The sequence below is a fragment of the Melospiza melodia genome, chromosome 3 (assembly GCF_035770615.1).
Source record: "Melospiza melodia melodia isolate bMelMel2 chromosome 3, bMelMel2.pri, whole genome shotgun sequence".
NCBI lineage: Eukaryota > Metazoa > Chordata > Aves > Passeriformes > Passerellidae > Melospiza > Melospiza melodia.
Window position 1 is genome coordinate 4,262,306 of NC_086196.1, and position 19,528 is coordinate 4,281,833.

A 19,528-nucleotide genomic window follows, 5' to 3' on the forward strand; every position below is an offset into this window, starting at 1 on the left:
GGGTTTAGTTGTGTTTCTACAAATCTGATTTCATGTTTGAACAGATCCAGACTTGGTATGTGTTATTCTGAGCAGTTCATAACTGGGCTTTGTGCAAAGATGTGCAACTACTGTCTACAGAAAATCATGTACTTCTGTCTGCAGAAAATCAAACCAACAGCCTGCTGCCCCCAAACAAGCAAACTCTGTTATATGTTTCAAATGTCATTTGAGAGATTTGGGCATTTTGGTTTCTATGAGAACGATTCATGGGGCGAAACACAGCAGGCTTCCCTGTCTGTTCTTCTGGTACTTCTTAAAGTCAGTCCCATGATTTCTATCACTTGCTGCATATGAACATGCTAATTGAACATTATAGTATATTCCAGATATTACTTGATTTTCTTTGTCAATTTTGCTCATATTTTAACTTTTAATTGTTTAAATTTCTTTCACACAGAAATTTGGGGAAATCTGCTTTTGTCAGGCAGCTGAGTCCCTTTGAAAAAAAAAATTATGTATATTTTACTGTCTATAATTTTTTTAAACAGTCTCCCCAATCCTGTTAGTTTTTGATTCTTGTCTTAGCCAGTGGAAATTCCCATCACATTTCTATCTCTGAACTTCACTTGCTTTTATTGTTTACCTACCTCTTGTTCTGGCTTTGTTCAAGGTACTGTCACCTGCAATGCCTCAAACCTCCTTCCTCACATGTCATTTTGAGTATATTCTTATTCCATAGTCTGCTCATAAAATTGCTTCCCTTGTTTCTGATTTACTATTAGTATAACACTGCCATCATACTGCCAAGCCTTCTTCTTTTCAAGTGAACTACTCCTCTCACTGTGATGAATGAAAGGCGTAGTGTAGTCTCATACACAAAAAGTGGTTGAGCTTGTTAGACTCTTTCCACCGGCACAAGGTCTTTAGAAATGATGAATGCAAGTTTACTTTTGTGTTTCTAGAATTACTGTGAAAAAGTGGTTATTTATATCCAATTAAACAAAACCATGTGTCTTTCCATGTATTTTAGACTTACAACAAGAAGGCATCCTCGAGGAGGAAAGAGTATCAGAATGGCTCCACGGCCATTGCAAACGGGTACACAAACAGCTTTTCTTCCCTTGAGAACAATGTGAAACAAAGGAAACAAAGGAAGGATTGAAGACCAAACTGAAAAACCATTTTGATAACCCCAACAACAAAATCATCTGATTGTAAGCACAATGAGAGTTGTGCACTAATACTCTAATGGCTACTGTAACTATTCCTGCCTAGAATAGTGTGATTTATGTAGGACTTAACCAGTGCAAACACCCTAGAAACTGTATACGGAACATTAAAGTAGGTTAAAGTTTAAAAATAATTCTGGGCTGTCACTGACCCTGCTATAGACTATGGAAGGGAGTATTATCATATTATCCAACACTGCTGTTGCCTTACTAGTCAATATGATAGGTGCTGAATTATGATTCACAATTTGAAAACACTGTAATCTAAACCTCCATTTTTTAACTATAGATCATGCATGTGATTGTAGAGGTAATTTGTATGATGCTGGTTTCAGTAGATAAACACACATGCCTTAAATTAAAAAGCAGGGCCCAAAGCTTATTACTGGTTTAAAAATTAGGGTATGTTTCAGCTTTTCAGTTGATTGACTTTTTATCAAAGTCACTTAGAAGAATCCATTGATCATTTTACTGTTCTGTGTGTGATACACGATGCTACGTATCTCTTACTCGATGCAGTGAAATTGGAAATGGCGCATTTAGTTTTGTATATTTGGCTTTAATTGACTCAGCAGTCACAAAACAGATGGAAAAGTTATTTTACCTTTTTAATAGATCTTATTTTTTTATTTGAAGTACATCACTAACATAAAAGTAATTGGCGCTTACACCGTCGAGTAAGATTTAAATATTGTCTCTAAAGTTTAGAGCATATACAGGGTGGACCCATCTATTCTTTTTACTTTTTTTCTTTTTTTTTTTTCTTTCTTATGTCTGAGAATTCTTAAATGCTAAATGAAGAGTGGTTTTTAATATGAAACTGGCAGTTTCAAGTGTTATTACCATAGCCATATCCATATTTTAGGAGCTGCTGTTTAAGTCTTTGACATATCCAAAAGTATATTTAAAAGTGGAGCCAGAAGGATGCTTTTCTGATGGAATTCTCTGTGTGTAAGTTGGTATCTGAACTGTTCTTCATGTAGCATTCACTTTCAAAATGTGCCTAACACAAAGATTTTTTTTTTCCCAAATAAGCAAGTTTAAGCAGTTAAAGTCATAGCTAATGTTTTTAAATGTTACTGAAATGTGCTGGAAATGTCTGTTTCTGTAATGTGAGTTGTGTATATCACTGGTAATGTTTTGGCTTGTTATCTAAGGATTTGGTTTGAGTGCTGGTTAAAGTGACTCCTTGTAAAATCCTGTCTTGCACATATGAGGAGTCAGTTGCAGGGCCAATATCTGTTGCTGGTATTCTGGTATCTTCCATGATGGAGTCCATTAAGCTCTGAAAAATTGAATTGTGCAAGACATTCTGCTGGTCATTGCTCAAGTTTAACTATTTGGTTTTTTGATATTTATATAAATGCCAGTTTTAACACATTTAATTGTTTTTAAATCTTTTTTAAAATTTTTGCACATCTCTTAAGGAATTAATAAGTTCTCTTACTAGCCTTGTGGGTTTTCATTCCTCGTTTTGAAGGAGACATTGTCTGTTATGTTTACATTATCAAAGCTTGTGCGTGTGTCTTCATTTCTAGGTACTGGTTTGCAGAGTCTTTACATAGCTCAGTACAGCAGCTATAATGTTCAAAATAGGCTGTCTAAATGTGCTAGAAATAAACTCTTGGCTCATCTGAATATACTTCATTGTTAATGTTTGACATGGTTTAATCATTAAAACACTTTTGATGATCTCTGCCTGAATTCTGTGGGTCTGTACAGATTCAATGCATTGCCCCATCCTGTGTCAGGCCAAGGAGGAGCCACCATGATGGAAGAACAGCTGCAGATATTCAGGGACATTTAGTGTACCAGAGATTTGGCAGCACAATCTTCACAGAAACCTTTGGCAGTTACTGAACACAATTCCCTTGCCTGGCTGTAGAAATACTGGTCTGTGTGATGGATTTCACTCCCACTGGGATTACTGACTCACTGAATGCAGAGCAGCCCCAATAGCCTGAGATGCTGAGTGCCAGGAGCAAAGCTTAATGTGACTGAGAGGGGCTTCCTGCCTCAGCAGTCCTGTCTGTAGAATGGGGATAATACCTCTCTCCAGAATGAGAGCATCTTTGCAATTCCTTTTTAGCTCCCTTTGCCCCTAGGTGATTGTTTTAGAACCCTCTCTGATGTCAGTGTTTAACATTGCAACAACCCCAGATAGGCTGGTGATGGACTTGGTAAAAGAGAGCTACTTACATGGCTGGCTGTCTTCTCCCTTGCAAGCTCTTCAAACAAAAAACATAGACCAGGGAAGTGGGTTTACACGTTGTGTGAAAGGCTCAGAGGCTTCATGCTCTTTTCGTCTCCTCTGGGAGGGTTCTCTGAGTGCCTGAGGTAGTTGCTAAGACAGGTTCCTCTCCTTCACGTGCCAATTCAACTGTGAAACTGTTGTGTTTCTAAGCAAGGCTCAGTAAGATGCAGTTCTTTGGCTGTTAGGCCAAATCTCCAGGAGGGTTCCTGAAAGGCAGAAGCACCAACCTGGGCTCCCTGTGTGAGCCAGCAGAGATGGAGCTCTGCTGCAAACCTCACCTTCAAGGTTAATGGCACGTGGTGACAAAACCCAGTGACTGTCGAGAACTGGCAGGAGATGTGTGACCTTGGGAACACCAGCAGTGTCTACACCTGTGTGGCAAAAACTGTGTCTCCTGGATGCTTTTCTACAGTCTCAGCACCAGCTGAAAAGTGAGAGCTGGATGGCTTAGATCAGACATCATCTTGCCGTAATTGATGGACCCAAGCACGAGCCTTGGGTTGGCCCACCTGGCTCAGCTTCCAGTGCATCATCTGACCTGGTGTAAGTAACAGCCTTTGGGTTGCCTCAGTTCCTGATCACTTGTAGTTTTCCTAATAGCTGGGATTGGTGCCTGGGCCTATGAGAGAGTCCTCAGAAAGGACTTCTTGTGTTGTTAAGGCAGGAGAGCTGAAAAGAGATGAACTGCTGCCAACAGGATGGAGAGGTTTCATGTAAAGGAGGCTGAGGAGAAGGACACAGTTCAGTTATTTGCAGAGAGAATGACCAAGCTACAAACCATTAGGTTGAGATCTTGTGCAGTTCATGAGCTGACCCAATCCCTCCCTGCACTCAGGCTCTACAGCCTCAGTGATGAAATGTTAAGCTTTTGTTCAGCTGTGAATGGGATAGGCAAGCTGAAATGCCAGAAAGCAGCTTTGTTAGGGTGATCCTGCTATTGACACTGAGTGCTGTGTCCTGGATGTGCAAGCCACCTGTGGGACTGGGATCACTCAGGAACTGAGATTCTTAGGTTGGCAGGAAGAGGAAAAGCAGAGAACAATTATGGAAATCTTTGTGGCTGACCATGTATTTTACTTGATGCAAGAGAGATACTAAGTGTTGGAGCTTATGATAGGACTTACAGCCCCAAAACTCATAGAGAGCTGTTCTGGGGGTTGCCTCTGCCTTTGATATTTGGTAGCTGTCTTGTGTTTAAGTTGATAAAATGTGTTCCTTGTATGAGACTGGAATATGTGCTAAAACATATACATTTATTCAAAAAAAGAGATGCAAAAGTAAGATGGATGCCAAAGTATAAATAAAATCAGAGGCCAAATTACTTGAGCTGTGTGGGTTCTGCAGGGAATCCCTTTGAGGCAATGCAGGGAATGATGAAATACAGTGGAGATCTGTTAGAGAAATGCTGCTCCAAGTTGTAGTGGTACAGAGGATTAACTTACATTGTCACTGTCATCCTCTTGCCAAGAATTCCTGTACCAGCAAAAGTGATTAGTCGAGATCATCAGGATGTTTCACAAACTGATTTATAGAGCAAACTTTTATTCCATTTTTGATTTTTAATTCATTTACTTTAAATAGATGGATATACAAAACAAGGTCCATACGTTTCTCAGTTTCAGCAGAATGCATTTGTACGAGCAGGGGAACCTGGAGTCCCCAGGGCCTCCCATGACATGACAGTAGCAGAGGCATTCATTTTTATGTCAAATGTATTAAAATTATCTCCAACAGAAAGGAGGGAAAAGAGCAACAAAGGTCAAGTAAAAAAAAAAAAAAAAAGAAAAAGAAAAAAAGTGTATTATGTTTAAATCAGTCAAACCGGGATGTGGAGAGACTCACACGTCTTGTGTTTCAATGATATATAATAGAGATACTGTATTTTCTATAGGAGGAATGTAAAAAGTCTCTGGTAGATGGCAGAGTTGATAGTCTGATTTCAGAATAAATGTGAAGAATGAGTAAAAGGAAGTAAAAAGAAAATGGGAAAAAATGTAACATTGCTTTTCTGGAAGTAATCACATCTGATTGACCCATATTGGTTTTTAATTAAAAAAATACTGTGTAGACAAAGGAAATATATCTTCCATCCCTCTGGAATAGGTAGTATTTTTAATCTTGGAAATTATTATGTAAACTAGAGGGTGTGGTGACCAGCAACAGGGTCCACGGATAAGCAAGGTCACACTGATGAGCAGATGCTTTGTCTCAATGCTTTCAGCCAGAACAGAGCCCATTAATAATGTTTTAGGAGAAACCCTGGTGTAAAAACCAGGACTATTTGCAACAGTGTTTGGAGATGACAACATCAGAAAGTACTGTCAGTGCCAGGAAATATTACATCTCCTACAGCAACTACCTTGCTGGCTGGAGTAAGGAATGGAACTACTGTAAATCCCCCTTAGGCACCAGTAACAGCTGTTTCCATGAGAGTTCCAGTTGGACATGACTGAAGAGAAGGAAGATATATTTCAAATCATCTCTTCAACAACTTAAAGCTGCAACTGTGGGGAAAAAAAAAAAAAAAAAAAAGGAAAAATCTTGTGCAAAGAAATGGAGAAGTTCTGCAAAACAGATGTTTAACAAGAACAGTGTTGAGAAGGCATGTAACCTCAGCCAACACAGATATCACATCAGTAGATTCAAATTTTTGTGAAGGAAAACTAGCTATTTTAAGGGTATGACACAAATCAAATTGGTATAAGCTACCCAAGAGTCTTCCTAGGCTACAAATAGGGTGAGTGCTTTTTTTTTTTTGGTGAAATATGGCTCTGGAGCAATTTTCCCATAAGAGTAGTGTGGAGGTCTGGGGGATTGCTTGAGGATGGGTCACTGACCACTTCTAAAGCTGGTAAAACCAGGCATGGGACCCCTGGTGTGCTGCTCTGCATTCTGGCAAAAAGCAGCTCTTGGTACCTCTGTGAAAGTATATCTAAGGAAGGGCAAAACAGAGAGAGGGGTGATGACAAAAGGGTGAGAAACAGCCCTGCAGACACCAAGGTGGGGGAGGAGGTGATGCTGGAGCCTCTGGCACAGCAGGTACCCACAGTGCAGCCCACGGGAGGCCATGTGGTGGAGCAGGTGGAGTGCCCTGAAGGAGCAGCAGCCTGTGGAGAGCCCATGCTGCAAGTTTTGCCTCAGGGACTTCAGCACATGGGAAAGGCCCACACTGCAACACGAGTAGGAAGGAGGAGAGAGGAGCTGCTATGGACTGATCAGAACCACCCCCCACAGCACTTGGAGCATGGAGGAGGTAGAGGAGGTGGAAATGAAGGAGTGAAACAGCCTTGGAAGAAAGGGATAAGGAGTAAGTGGTTTAGTTTTTGTCTTTGTGTCTCACATTCAGCTCTATTTTAATTGGAAATAAATTATTTTTCCCAGAATCCATTTGGGCCATGACAATTCTTGCTGAGTAACCTTCCTGTCTTTATCTCAAACCTCAACCTTTTCATCTTATTTCTGCCCCAGTCCTGTTGAGGAGGGGGAGAGAGCAGCTGGGTGGCTGTGTGGCAGGTGGCCAAGGTCACCCCATGCCACAAGCCACATGGACACTTTGTTCCCTTACAAATCAGCAGTCAGGCAGAAGGCAGCTTCCTTGATCAGAAGAAAGATCTGCCAAAGGCCACGATGTACCAGGCACCAGAAAACCTGAAGGCCATCGTGGTACAGCTGGCAGTTGTGTAGTCTGGGAAGATATGCTCCCTGGAGTGAACCAACTGCTTTGGTTTTGGTGGGGTTTTGGTTTTTTTTGGTTTTTGGTTTTTTGGGGGTTTTTTTGGCAGTTTATTTGGGGTTTTTGTTTTCTGGGGTTTTTTTTTGTTTGTTTTGGGTTTTAAATTTTTTTCTTCTTTTTTTTTTCCATCTCTAACACATGTTAAAGCAACACATTTTCCAGGAATCTGTCCCATAATTCTTGGAAAGTTTTTAAAGGCAGTGTAGGAACCTCCTATGTGCTAATGGAAGGTACTGCAGTGGCACACTGTGTGAAGGAAGCCTGTGTTCAGAAGCTCCTGAATTCCCTCATGAGAGGAGTTGCCTCACACCTTTCAGAGGCAGCTGGAGCTCCAGCTCAAACAGGGATGGTCCAGCCATGTGACAAGAAGAAATGCAAAACCATACTCATTGTCACATTTCATTTGGGAGCAGGTGAGACTCCAAGTGAACTGAATGTGTTGCCATAAAAATGCAATCCCACAGAGTTGTTTACTCCTGTGCATTTGCTGCTCCTGCGCTGGTGTAATGGGGAATGCACAACCCCTGGGGCACCATTGCACTTTTACTGCCTGAGACTTGCCTAAGTGGATGTTCACAGCATTTCCACCAGGATCAGTCAGCACCAGAGGTAATTTTATGTGGTGATAAACTACTTGGTAAAAATACTTACAGGGAAATGAAGTGGATTTTTTTCCCCACACATACTGAAGCAAGGTATTGTGCTATTTGTGTAATTGATTAGACATATGGTGTCTCATCCCATTTAGCAAGCAGGAAGCATGTCTTTATCAGCTGTTCTGTCTGCTGCTGGAGGTCAAATGTTTACTAAATGCTAATTCAATTTTACCAGCTGTTGTAGGAAATCAGAATCTCAGCTCACCTACCAGAAGTAAGAGCTTTATGAAAATAAAATTTAAAAAAATAATCTGTAGCCTTGTAGTTATTTAAATGCCTTTCTTCCTTTAAAATCAATGGCATCTCAATGCTTCAGTGCCTTTCTAAGTCTAACACCTTTCTGTATATTTCGAAAGGATTGCCTCTCTGAAAGATCTTCTGTTAATTTATTAAGTTGCTTTGTTTCCCACAGCACTTGGGGTTGGAAAGGAGTGTGAGACCAGCTCTTGGTGTGCTGGGCTGTTAGGGACTTGAGACATCTTTGATGCAAATGCACTTTTGCTCAGTAGAATAGTGATGAGTTTGTGAGAAAGACCAGGAAATGCATCCCATGCATATAGATGGCATAACTATTATAATCTAACTATTATCAGCTGTGCTTCCTTTTAAAATTGTTTGCACAGATTTTTTCAAATCATCATGAAAAAGACTCTTATGTTCTCAGGAGTTTTAATAAGGTAAGAAGTAGTCTTTACATCTGACTCTGGTTTCCATGCTAAGTAGATGTGAAGAATTGCTGCCCAGTCCTACTGTATAAAGCTGTACAAGTAGATTTTTAAATGAATGGGAACTCCTGAAACCAGACCAGGCAGTTTGGTGGTGGATGTTCTGCTTGATTTCCTGGTATTTTTGCAATATGCAGTATTTGCCAAAAGCTTCCTTGCAACATAGGAAAATAGGAATAATTAACAACTAACTCTCTCTTGCTCAGAAAGGAGCAACATACAAAGTTTCAGAAACCTCCAAAACCATGGGGCCAGCTACCTGGCTCCATCCATCCAGAGCACTTGGGAAAAAAATTATAGTCAATGTGAGATTTTACTTTTTGAAGTAAAAGTAAAAAAGTCCCAAAACCAAGTAGACAAATACCCACCCCCAGCTGCTCATAGCCAAACCCCATTCATCTCACCTTGCAAGGATAACACTAAAACTAAACTAACAAACAAAAAACCCAAACACAACTATGTTCAGTTTTGCCTTCTGGCCTCAAAATTGGAGAGAGTCGATCTAAAACAGCATCTGCAGAGGTGTTTTGTCCCTTAGGCAGATGACTTTAAGGAGGTTCAAGAATGGTGTAAGCAAGCACTGGGGTTTTAAACCTAATCCTCCAAGAGTCAGGAGTGGTTAAACCCAGGGCTGATGTCAGCCTGGCTGGCTGAGAGGGGGAGAGGAGGAGGCGGCGGCGGGGCCGGGTGGGTGCGGGAGCATCCCGGGCCAGAAGGGCGCGGGGGCTGCGCGCCCCGGGGATGCGCCGTGAGCCGATGCCCTCTCCTGGCAGCGCCTGAGAGGGGACAGCCGGGGACACAATGCTGCTCCTGCACCCGGAACCAGGAGAATTTCATAGCAAGATGTAGCTGACACCAGTGACAATTATGCCGGCATTTAGTACAGGCAAGGACGGCAGATCGGTATCTATATAGAAAGACAGAGATTTCACAGGCAGAGACTTCTCCCTGGCCACTGCACTGTAGTGTGTTCTTTGAAGATCATATTTAGCCCCTTCTTAAAAGAGGAGGACTGGGCAGAGAGGTGTTAGATAAACAGAGCTCCTGACCTGTATTGGAAACATCTGCACAGAAGTTCCCGGTAGTAGTACAGATGATCAAATTGTTTTTGAATACCACATACAAGAATAAACCACTGGGTTGTCTTTTATTTCACTCTTGCAAAGACTTTGTAATCAAGAGCATTTCCTAGTGTGGAAACAGGGATCATAAAGGGAGAGGAGATTAAAAGCAAGCATATCCTACATAATGCCTTTTATAATGCACCTGACCTTGATTGCACAAATAACCTTGGGAACTTTGGCTTTCACAGAGAAGCAGGAACTGTTTTGTTTTGAATTATCAGAATACTGATCCATGCATCCTCATACCCAGGAATATTTCAGAGCATTTTATAGGTAGAGGTGAATTTATGCATTTAAGCAGGAAAGAAAAAAAAGAACAAATTCATTAAACTCAGGCCAAATCTCAAATCAAATGTATTTTCTCATTAAAGCTTAGCCTGTAATGGTTATTAACATAATACATCACCAACTGTCCTGCACATACAAGTGACTGGTAGTTATTTAAGAGCACTCAGTATTCACCATGCTTTAGAGTAGATAAATTTAGGACAGCAAACCCCAAAATATCTGGCCTTGTAAGAAGACCATGAAGGCTGGTGCTAGGACAGCAGCTCCTCTGCGTTACAGAAGACAGCATCCTCCCTGCTCTGACACCTCAGTAACAGAAGGCTAGTTTGGAAAAAATGAGGAAACAGTCCAAAGGAAAACATATACAGCAAGCAGAAAACACACAAAATGGTAGGAAAGAAAGCTAATGGGGAGAGAGGCTCTAGCAGGCAAGAAAGAAGAATGCCCTCATGGCAGTTTTGAGAAGAGGGACAGGAAGAGAAACTGGAGAATATGAACTGAATTGCTCTCATTTTCAGCAAGGCAAGGGAGATTGTGCAGAGATGAGAATGTGACATCAGATCAGTTTTCTGACTGGCTGCAGTTACTGTCTCTCTCAGCAGTACGTGTTTGAGTAACACCCAAAACCATCCCTGTTCTCTGCAGAGCAGCCACAGCTCAGCTTGATACAGAGGTAAGTTTCCCTCAAGCAGTATTAACAAATGTGTTCCCTGTCTTTACTCCTTTCTTCCTTTGGTCTTACCTCAGAAGACCAGGTCCCCATCCAGGCATGGATTTGCTTCTCGTGACCTCAGTGTGGGTCTGACGATTGCTGGGTCTGCTGCCACCCCACTGAGCCTCCTCCCCTCTCTGCCCAGAAACGTGGGGCTGCACTTCCACACACATGGGGATGTTGCTGTTTGCTGCAAGCATCTTCTGCACTAGGCTACCTGGTCGTGTTTTGTTGGGCAGGAGCTCCTCTGCATTTCATAAGCCTTTTCTCCAGACTTGATGGCTCTTGCTAAGCAGAATCATTTAAAGCACCTGTAGAGGGAGAAATAGGTTGACATCAGAGAGGCATGAATAGCATCCCTATACTGGTGTTGAAACAAGTGCCACAGATCTTTGTGGCCATGTTAACCCTTGATGTCTTTAGCAGTGCAGCTTTGTGGGAATACCTCTCTCCAGGCACTTGGCCTCTGTCCTGGGCAATGGGAGCTCAGCAAAAGCTGAGACCAATCCAGCAGGAAAATCAAAATACAGTGCAGTATGGGAGCAGTGGAAGAGGTAAGAAAATGGTTACTGGGCTTCCTCCTCCCCTCATTCCCTCTGATCTGATCTTCCTAGGCCCATCCCCAGCACTATGCTGGGCTGGATTATCCCCTGAGGAAGTGAGGATGGCCAGCATCTGGGAGTGAGTGTTCAGTCTGTCTCCTCGCTGAAGCTCCTCCAGTAGCATACTGTCCCTTCAGCTGCTCCTAGTGACAACTTCCCTGGGAACCCTCCCCCGGGGAATATCACATCCATTGCCTGAACATCAGGTGTCACTGAGGCCCTAAGGTAACATTTCCTTGCTTTTTATTTCAGACGGTATTTTTCAGTTATTTTGTTGAAAATATCATGGGTTTTTCTTCCTTATGGAAATAATACATTACTCCATTTCTGTCAAAGTGATTTATAGAAAAACACAACACAAAAAATACTCTCCACAAGCAGCACTGAAACATAACTTGAAAGGGAACGCACTGCCTTCAGTGTCCAGAAGTCTGCTTGATATTTGTCATACTAAAGCAGCCACCTATAAAAGCAAGCCTTGTCCAGCAGCTGCTGAAAGAGCAATTCACTTCCGTGGAGCAACTTCTTCTCAGAATAATGATCAGAAAGATATTTATGATTGGACCAGAAGTGCACTTTTGTTGCAGAATTGTAATAAACTTTTCTGACTATTGAGATGCAGGATCCTCTCAAGGGAAAGGTTACACATTAATCATTTAAGGTATAACATGAAGAAACGAGGTCATAAGGAGACTGAACAAGTTCTAAAAATAATCTGGTGGAGAAATGAAGAAGTCTGCAAGATGCAAAATTAGAGGACGCTCTGACTTCACTCTTTTGTCCTTTGAAACTTGAAGATCCCAGATCAAATCCTGACTGGATCTTTAGGAGTATAAGAACTGAATATGTAAAGGAAGCATCCCAGGTTTAACTTTTAATTGAGTGAGGCTATGTACCCTGCCCACCAATGTTCAGTAAGGATGACCTTTTTTACCAACTCTCCTGGACTTTTATGCAAAATGAGATATTTGGAAGTGGCTTGTCTATACCTAAGATGTCTGAAGTCTTTCAGTTGTCCTCACTTTTTGAGGATGCCTATTGGCAAAGCACCTGCGTTTCTGGGTCCTCTGTCGGCCAGAGAGCACTGAGATTCAGGGAGCTGCAGAGTAAAGAGGGGGACACCTCACTGCTGTTCTCAGCTGCCCGAGGGTTATAAGGAGGAGGATGGGCAGAGTCTTCTTGGCAGGGCCAGAAGAGGACCAAGAAGTGCAATGGAAGGACAAATGCATAAGTTGCAGCAAAGGAAATTATGATTAAATGTATGAAAAAAAAATCCTTCACAATGAGAACAAAGACTGGCACAGGCTTTCCAGGGAGGCTCATCTCCATCCTTGGAGATGTTCAATGGATCAGGCCCTGAGCATCTTACTATAACTTTGAAATTAGCTTTGCTGTGAGGTGGGGGCTCTCCAGAGAGATTCTGTATCCCAGATTATTCTGTGATTGTATCTGTGCAGAGAGACAGAGACAGACATCTAAGATTTAGTTTACAGGGGGGAAGCAACTGTGATAAAATCACTACTCTGAAAAAGTGGAAACACGGTGCCTTGGACTCAGCCCAAACCAAGCATGCCTGAACAGGAGTGGAAGGCTGGTGACAGCTTTGTAGCATATGAACTTTGCATATATGAACTCTGAGAGTGACTGAGAGAGGGCCTGCTTTGTAGCCAGCACTACTGAGCTACCCATTAGTAAGCCAGTGGCACCTTTTTGTTCCTCTCTCCGGGGTGGTTTGACCAGGAAGAAGTGGGAATTCTGGGATGCTGTGGTCAAACCAATGGGTGCTCAGATTTTGATATTGGCACCTGATGTGGCCAGTGGGGTTTAGACACACCTCCGAGAACACACAGGGGTTTAAAGCAGAGCTTCGGCCCTGGGAAGTTCTCCTTGGGACTTCGAGGCAAAGAGGTCGGATCGCCCTCCCTCGTCCAGCCGCTGCTGCTGGGCAGGGGAGGGGCAGCCATGTGGTAGGCCTGGGCCTGGACAGACATGGGGGGTGAGGAGGCCCTTGAGGATGGAAGGGTGGAGGAGCCCCAAGAGACAGCCATCGGGCAGCCATTCCCACCCCCAGGAGAGAGAGAGGGAGAGCCGGCGATGACGAATGTGACAGCAGCCAGCCCAGGAGGAGAAGGAAGGGGGGGAATGCAGCAAGGAGGTGCCGGCTGGAGCACTAGCGAGTGTGGGAGTGCCGGAGAGCTGGGACAGACAGAGACTGAAATTTTTAACCCTTTTTCTTACATGATTGGGACCTTGCAAAAATGCTGATCCTCCTCGGAGCTGAATAAGAAGAAAGATAGGAAATGAGATAACCAAGAACTAGGCCCAAAGGACGTGGAGAAGACTGGCTGAGTGGGGAGAGATGATTGGAGTGGCCTTTTGGCTGGACTTTTCTTGTGTAGCCATAGACTCACCCAGTTTTATTCCTGTGACACAGAGACTGCATTTAGGGGGAGGCAGTGCCTCAGAACCAGGAGGGTCCATTGTGGGGATCCCTCGGCCCCAGGGGGTTGGATAAAAATGGGGGGGACAGATGTCCCAAAGCAAAGACTGTGCCTTTTTGGAGTGAGACAAGGCATCCTTAAAAGACAACCCTAAAAGCAGCTCTGGTCCATGCACAGTGGTGAGAGCACTGGGCATGGAAGGAAGATGTCACAAGCGGCAAAAGGACTTTCCGGGTGGTGCTGAGTGACATGGAAGCACACGAGGTTCCAGCGTGTTTCCAGGGGAAGCCTATGGTGCAAGAAGGACTCCTCTCCTCTTCATGGACTGAAGTTTGAGTATTCTAAAGGGTGGTGCCGGACTGAGAATTGGTGATTTGGGGGAATGAATCGGATTGGGAAATTTTTGGTGGTGGGGAGGAGGAAAGTGTTTTTTGTAAGGTTTTCAATTTTTCCCTTATAGTTTTTTTCCTTCTTTTCTTGTAGTTTAGGTAATAAAGTTTTCTTTATTTCTAAGCTGGAGCCTGCTTTGCTTATTCCTGGTCACATCTCACAGCAGACACCAGGGAGGGGGTATTCTCATGGGGGCACTGGCTCTGTGCCAGGCCCAAACCATGACACTCTCCTACAAGGATTCAATCAAATAGAAGAACAAGTCTTAAAGAAAGGCAAGTTATAAGCATAAAAGAACAAAGCTGGAAGACAAATGTGTTGCACACTTGGGGATAAGGAGAGAAAATATCGCCAAGGTGATGTTTTTTGGAATTTGTTTCACCAAGGGAACAGCCTGCTATCCCCTACCGACAGAAATAAAGACATTTATCAAAGATACATTGGCCTTCTTCATCAGTGCTCTCTTGGATTGCATCTGGGAGATGGTGCTGTTCTCTGTGACAGAATGGTGGCTGATGTCACCTACAATTCCCTCTGTTACTGATTACACGGAGTGCTAAAGCATGCATGTCACCTACCCTTACCCTGGCATGCCTCAGTGTCCTGACTGTCAGTGCTCGCTGGCTCCAGGCTATCAGGTGGTGCGGAAGGCAGCTTTGTTCCTGCCCTGGGACGCTTTGTTCTCCTGCTCTGCCAGAGCCCCACAGCACCATTGCTGACTCCTTCCTGTAATTGCCTCCACGTGGCAAAGGCAAAGACTACCACGATTAGGGAGCCCAAATCATGTTTTGTGGGGTTTTGCTTATTTTTTCCCCCCTCTTTTATGGTCTGTGTTCTCATTTCGTTCACAGACAGTAAAAGACACAGATCTCAATCAGCTCGATACTGTTAGGAAGTAAAAGCTCATGAAGGAGGAGGAGAAGGAGAAGGAGAAGGAGAAGGAGAAGGAGAAGGAGAAGGAGAAGGAGAAGGAGAAGGAGAAGGAGAAGGAGAAGGAGAAGGAGGGGAAGGCGGGCAGGGCGCGGTGCGCGCTCACCCGTGAGCCGGGCTGTTATGAACAAAAATTCGGTTAATATTTTTTTTTGTGAGAAAAAGTTACAAAAAGGCAGCCAGATCACTGTAGCTGCCGAAGTTCTTCGTGTTTTGTTATTGTAATCACGGGTCGTTGTGGCTAATCGCTCCTTTTGTATCAGCAGAGCCTTGCCCGAGGCTAAGGTGTGCTTTTCCCTGAAGGATGAAGAGACCTGAGAGGGTGGGGGGGGGCTGTGCAAAGTGACTCCAAGGACCAGCATGCTGTGGGACCCCTACTCCAAACGTGCAGGAACCCCAAAAACAACGAGCCAAATAAGAGTTGAGAGACTGGAGTGATGTCTGGACGTGAGGAGCCGAGTGCTGAACCTGCAGAGATGCTGAACACCTTCGGAGTCCCTCTCGCCCTGACCTTAGGAGTCGTCCCCGGCGGTGAGACCGGGCCGACTTATCGGGGAGAACTAACAACTGGAAAGGGATCTGTAGGCCCTAATGGCTCCCACGAAGACTTGATTCCCCAGCTCTGCTCCTTGTGGACAAAGCTGTGCATGTTCTCCTCCTCTGAGTCACCTTGGGAGAGACGATGGGAAGCTGCAGACGTGCTCAACTACCCTATCCTGAGCAAATCACTTCTAATAAAGGCATTGAAACGGAGAAGAAGTCTCCTGGCCCTGTCTATTTCACGGGCGGGCCGTGACTCACTGACACTGACACTGACACGGGCGGGCCGTGGTTCACTGACACGGCAGCGCCGAGCACGGGCAGCGCCGCCAGCGTTTCCAGCTAGCCCGAGCATTTATTGCAGCGAAATGATTCAGTGACCTTAAGAAGCAGCCAGAGGCTTTCTCTGGAGACTGCTGGAGAGGCAGAGTAATCTAATAGATGGGAAACTGCACTGAATACATTTTTTCTTGGTCTTGTTAATGATCTCAGCATGCACAGCTCATTTCAGCGCTCTGAAAATAGCTGGCAAGTTGTTCCTGAGATTTTCCACTCATTTTAGGGCTGGTATTCAGTTACCGCTGAAGATGACAAGAGATCTTTTGGCTGTGTCGTGTTAGCTTCCCAAAGTGATTTTTGAGACCTTTTGTAACATAGGAGTCCATCTCTTACTTATTAAGGTCACTACAGAGCGCTTTCTTCTAACAAAATAAAAATTTAAAAACCGCCCTAAGGCAAAACTAAAGCACAATTTGGGTGCAAACTGCACACAGCTTGGAGCAGAAAGAAGCAGTTCAGACAAGCAGTAGGTTCAGGTGACTTTTGAAGTTTGTTACTCCCAACTTTACAATTCTGGAACATTTTTTAAATTTCATGCAACTGTGCTAAATATGAAGGCACAGCAAATGAAATAGGAGCTAGTAACATCCAGGACAAACAGACAGTGTCTGTCCAGAGAGCAATTTCAGCACCTTATACATGTCCCTTTCAAACCTGTGCTTAGGAATGGTTGCTCAAGTTCCCACACGATTCAAATGGGAACTTGCCCTTTGAGCAGCTCAGGTGACACAGTGATTCCTGGAGTTATGCTGGAGCACACACAGCATAGTGGGGATGGTTCTCTGTTCCATCTCTGTAGAAACTGCTGATTTCTCAACATCCTGAAAGTCAGGCCAAGTCTTCTGCTGCCTGTAGACTACAGCAAAGCTCTGGTTTCATACCAATGAAGAGCCAGTGGCAGGAAACAAATGCTGGAAAACTGACACAGCTGACTGCCCCACAGCCTCTCACCTGGGGATACTTTGGGGCTGTTCAAACAAGTTTGAAGATGGCTGGAAGTCACTTCACTTTGTGAATCATTTCCATAGTTTGTCAAAGACAGGGACAGAAAATGGATGAGAGCAATGTGTAAAGGCATTGTGCATCCTGGACCTGCACAAAGCCCTTTCCCATCTTGTCCTCTGTTTTCTCTCTGTGTTTCATTAGATGGTGGGTATGATACTAACAGTAGATGTTTATCACAAATCCAGCCAATTTTTAAATGATTTTCCCTAAGAAGTTGTTTGTTCCGAGTAAGATGACTAATTCAAGTTTTTTTTTTTTCTTTTGAACAGTTTGTTGAATAGGAGTGAAAGAAGCAGCTTAAACTTTGCATTCCAAGTAGTTTCATGTTTCTAATTTTTTTTTCTGCTGTTATGTGACTAATAGATGTTGTAATTGTTGCTATAGTCATGGCTGAAAAGTCCCTTTGCACAAATTCTTTGTATATAGATAAGTGAATTTTATGGCTTAAAAAAAAAAAAAAAGAAAAAAGCCCTAGTGAGTTCAGCTATTGCTGTCAACAGCAATCTCCACCTCTGGGATGGTCTCTCATAAAAGTGATACTCAATCCTCACTTTTCCACATGTGCCTCAGAGAAGCTGCATGACCATGTCTTAATGCCAGTAGCCAGTATTGCCCCTTTTGTTGATGTTGCTTTTTTCTAGTTTCCTGTACAAAATCTTCTAGAGATTCATTTCTGTGATTTGACTTAAGGGATCCCTTAAGGAATCAAGAGATATTAGTAATTCTGTGTGCCCAAATATTATGCACAATATGCAGCAAAGGTAGAGAATACCATTTTTATGTCCAAGGTCATTTATAAGAGCATCTCTTGCTTGTACTTGCTTAAAACTTACATAGTTCAAATGTTTTACATTTTAAATGAGGAGGAGGAAATTAAACAGCAAAATTAAACAGCAGCTATGAATGGAAATCATCATTTGCAAAGCCAGAGAACTAAACTGTAGTCCATACACATGGAAAGGAGAGAAAGCTCACCAGATGAAGAGGAGATAGTGGGAATTTGTTTATGAGCAAGGTGCAGGCAGTGAGCTTTTGAACAAGGCATGAAAACTGCTGCCAGTTAGAGCACTAGGACACTATTTTAGCAGCTCTCTTCAAGTTATAGTTCTTCATATGGACCTTTCCAGATCAATTTGCTGCCTTTGTCAAGATGGAGTCATGCACATACTGTGGAAGGAATGGACAAGAACATTCCGACTTTCTTTGTCTTTCTCACTTTGTAAGAACTTCTGCTTAGCAGCTTTGAAGGTAATTGGAAAGGGTGTAAAAAGCAATTTTCACTTATTTATCAACAACAATAAAAACATGCACTTTTTGCCACAAAATTAGATGGGAAGGAAGGAGAAGGAAGGAGCCAAAAGGCAGCAAGCAAAAAGGTAATTCAGAAAACAGCAGTAAAATTATTCCGGTCTCAGTGCTTTGAAGTGAGTTGTACACCACCAGGGTCCATTGTTTCCATAAGGTTAAGATGCATAAATAACACCATAAAATAAGTAGGAGTTCCTGCCACAGGTTGTGGGTGTCCCTGCAGGACTCTGCCCAAACACACAAGTTCCCTGTCTGCTGCTGCCTCTCATTTGTTGCCTTCCTGTTTCTGGTGGCCCCACAAAAACAACGTTTGGGTTTTCAGGACAGTCAATGACAACTTGCTTCTGGTTAATGGACACCGTGCTGTAACTTCTGTCCTTGGTCTCTGCTTTCCCATGCTGATGCCAGTAACAAGGTCCCTGGTCTGTGGCACCAGCACCACATTGCACAGCGCCCTCCCTCGCTGCTGTGACAGATCCAAGTCCGGAGACTTCAGTTTAGTGCAGTGCAGAAGAAGCTGCTTGCTTTCTTCTTCATGAAGGACAAATGGACAAGCAGAATAAAGAGAAAAGGAAAGACAGGCTTGTCCTTCTGTGCTGAGAGGAACAGGAGGTGTAAGGAAACCCAGTGGTGCCTACAGACTCCTGCTGCAGTTTGTGCCACAGCACGACAGCAGATACGTAGGCAGTCACTGGAGTGTGTCATCAGATTACCTGAACATTGCTGCTCCGTGTTATTAGATCTGCTGAAAACTGTACTGGATCTAGTTCCAAATGCACAGTCCATCTCCTGAGAGGGCAGTGGTTTCTTTGGAGCAGTCTCAGAACAACCTGCAATACCATGCCACTCCTGTGGTTGGGCTCTTACAGCAAGGCTGTACAAAGTAGAGCCAGCAGAGCTGAGTAACCTCGGCAGAGCAGCCTGGTAATGCAGCTGCACAGCTCCCAGTGCCTGACCAGCTACCTTGCTTCATGGAGGCATACCCACTTTTGGTGGAGTGGGGGATCAGGTTGCAGGAGTGCCTGACAAGTCAGTCAGTCATTCTGCAAACATGATTCAGTCAAGGGAAGAGCAGAGGTCAGCCTCAGAGCTAAAGAATAAACCAGGCATCCTGGGCTACTAGCTTTGCTGCCTTCTTTTCTATACTAAAAAAACTACTTGGAAAATGTGTAGGTATTGTAGATTGTAGATCATTGTAGTGCTCTTTACTGTGCACTCTCCAGATAGCTGGGGAAATAGGTGAGTGTGAATGGAGAAAGAAAGTGAGGAA

The 19,528-nt window shown here is 43.5% G+C and overlaps 1 protein-coding gene across 2 annotated transcripts in view; it reads left to right on the plus strand.

Moving 5' to 3' along the window:
- ELOVL5 (ELOVL fatty acid elongase 5) overlaps nt 1–2,903 on the plus strand; it is a 39,080-nt gene extending 36,177 nt beyond the window's left edge. For both annotated transcript variants that reach the window (XM_063150686.1, XM_063150687.1), the window contains exon 8: nt 1,013–2,903. In XM_063150686.1, the coding sequence (XP_063006756.1) occupies nt 1,013–1,144 (132 nt within the window). In that variant the 3' untranslated portion in view covers nt 1,145–2,903. The remainder of the gene's footprint in view (nt 1–1,012) is intronic.
- Nucleotides 2,904–19,528: the final 16,625 nt, after the last annotated feature.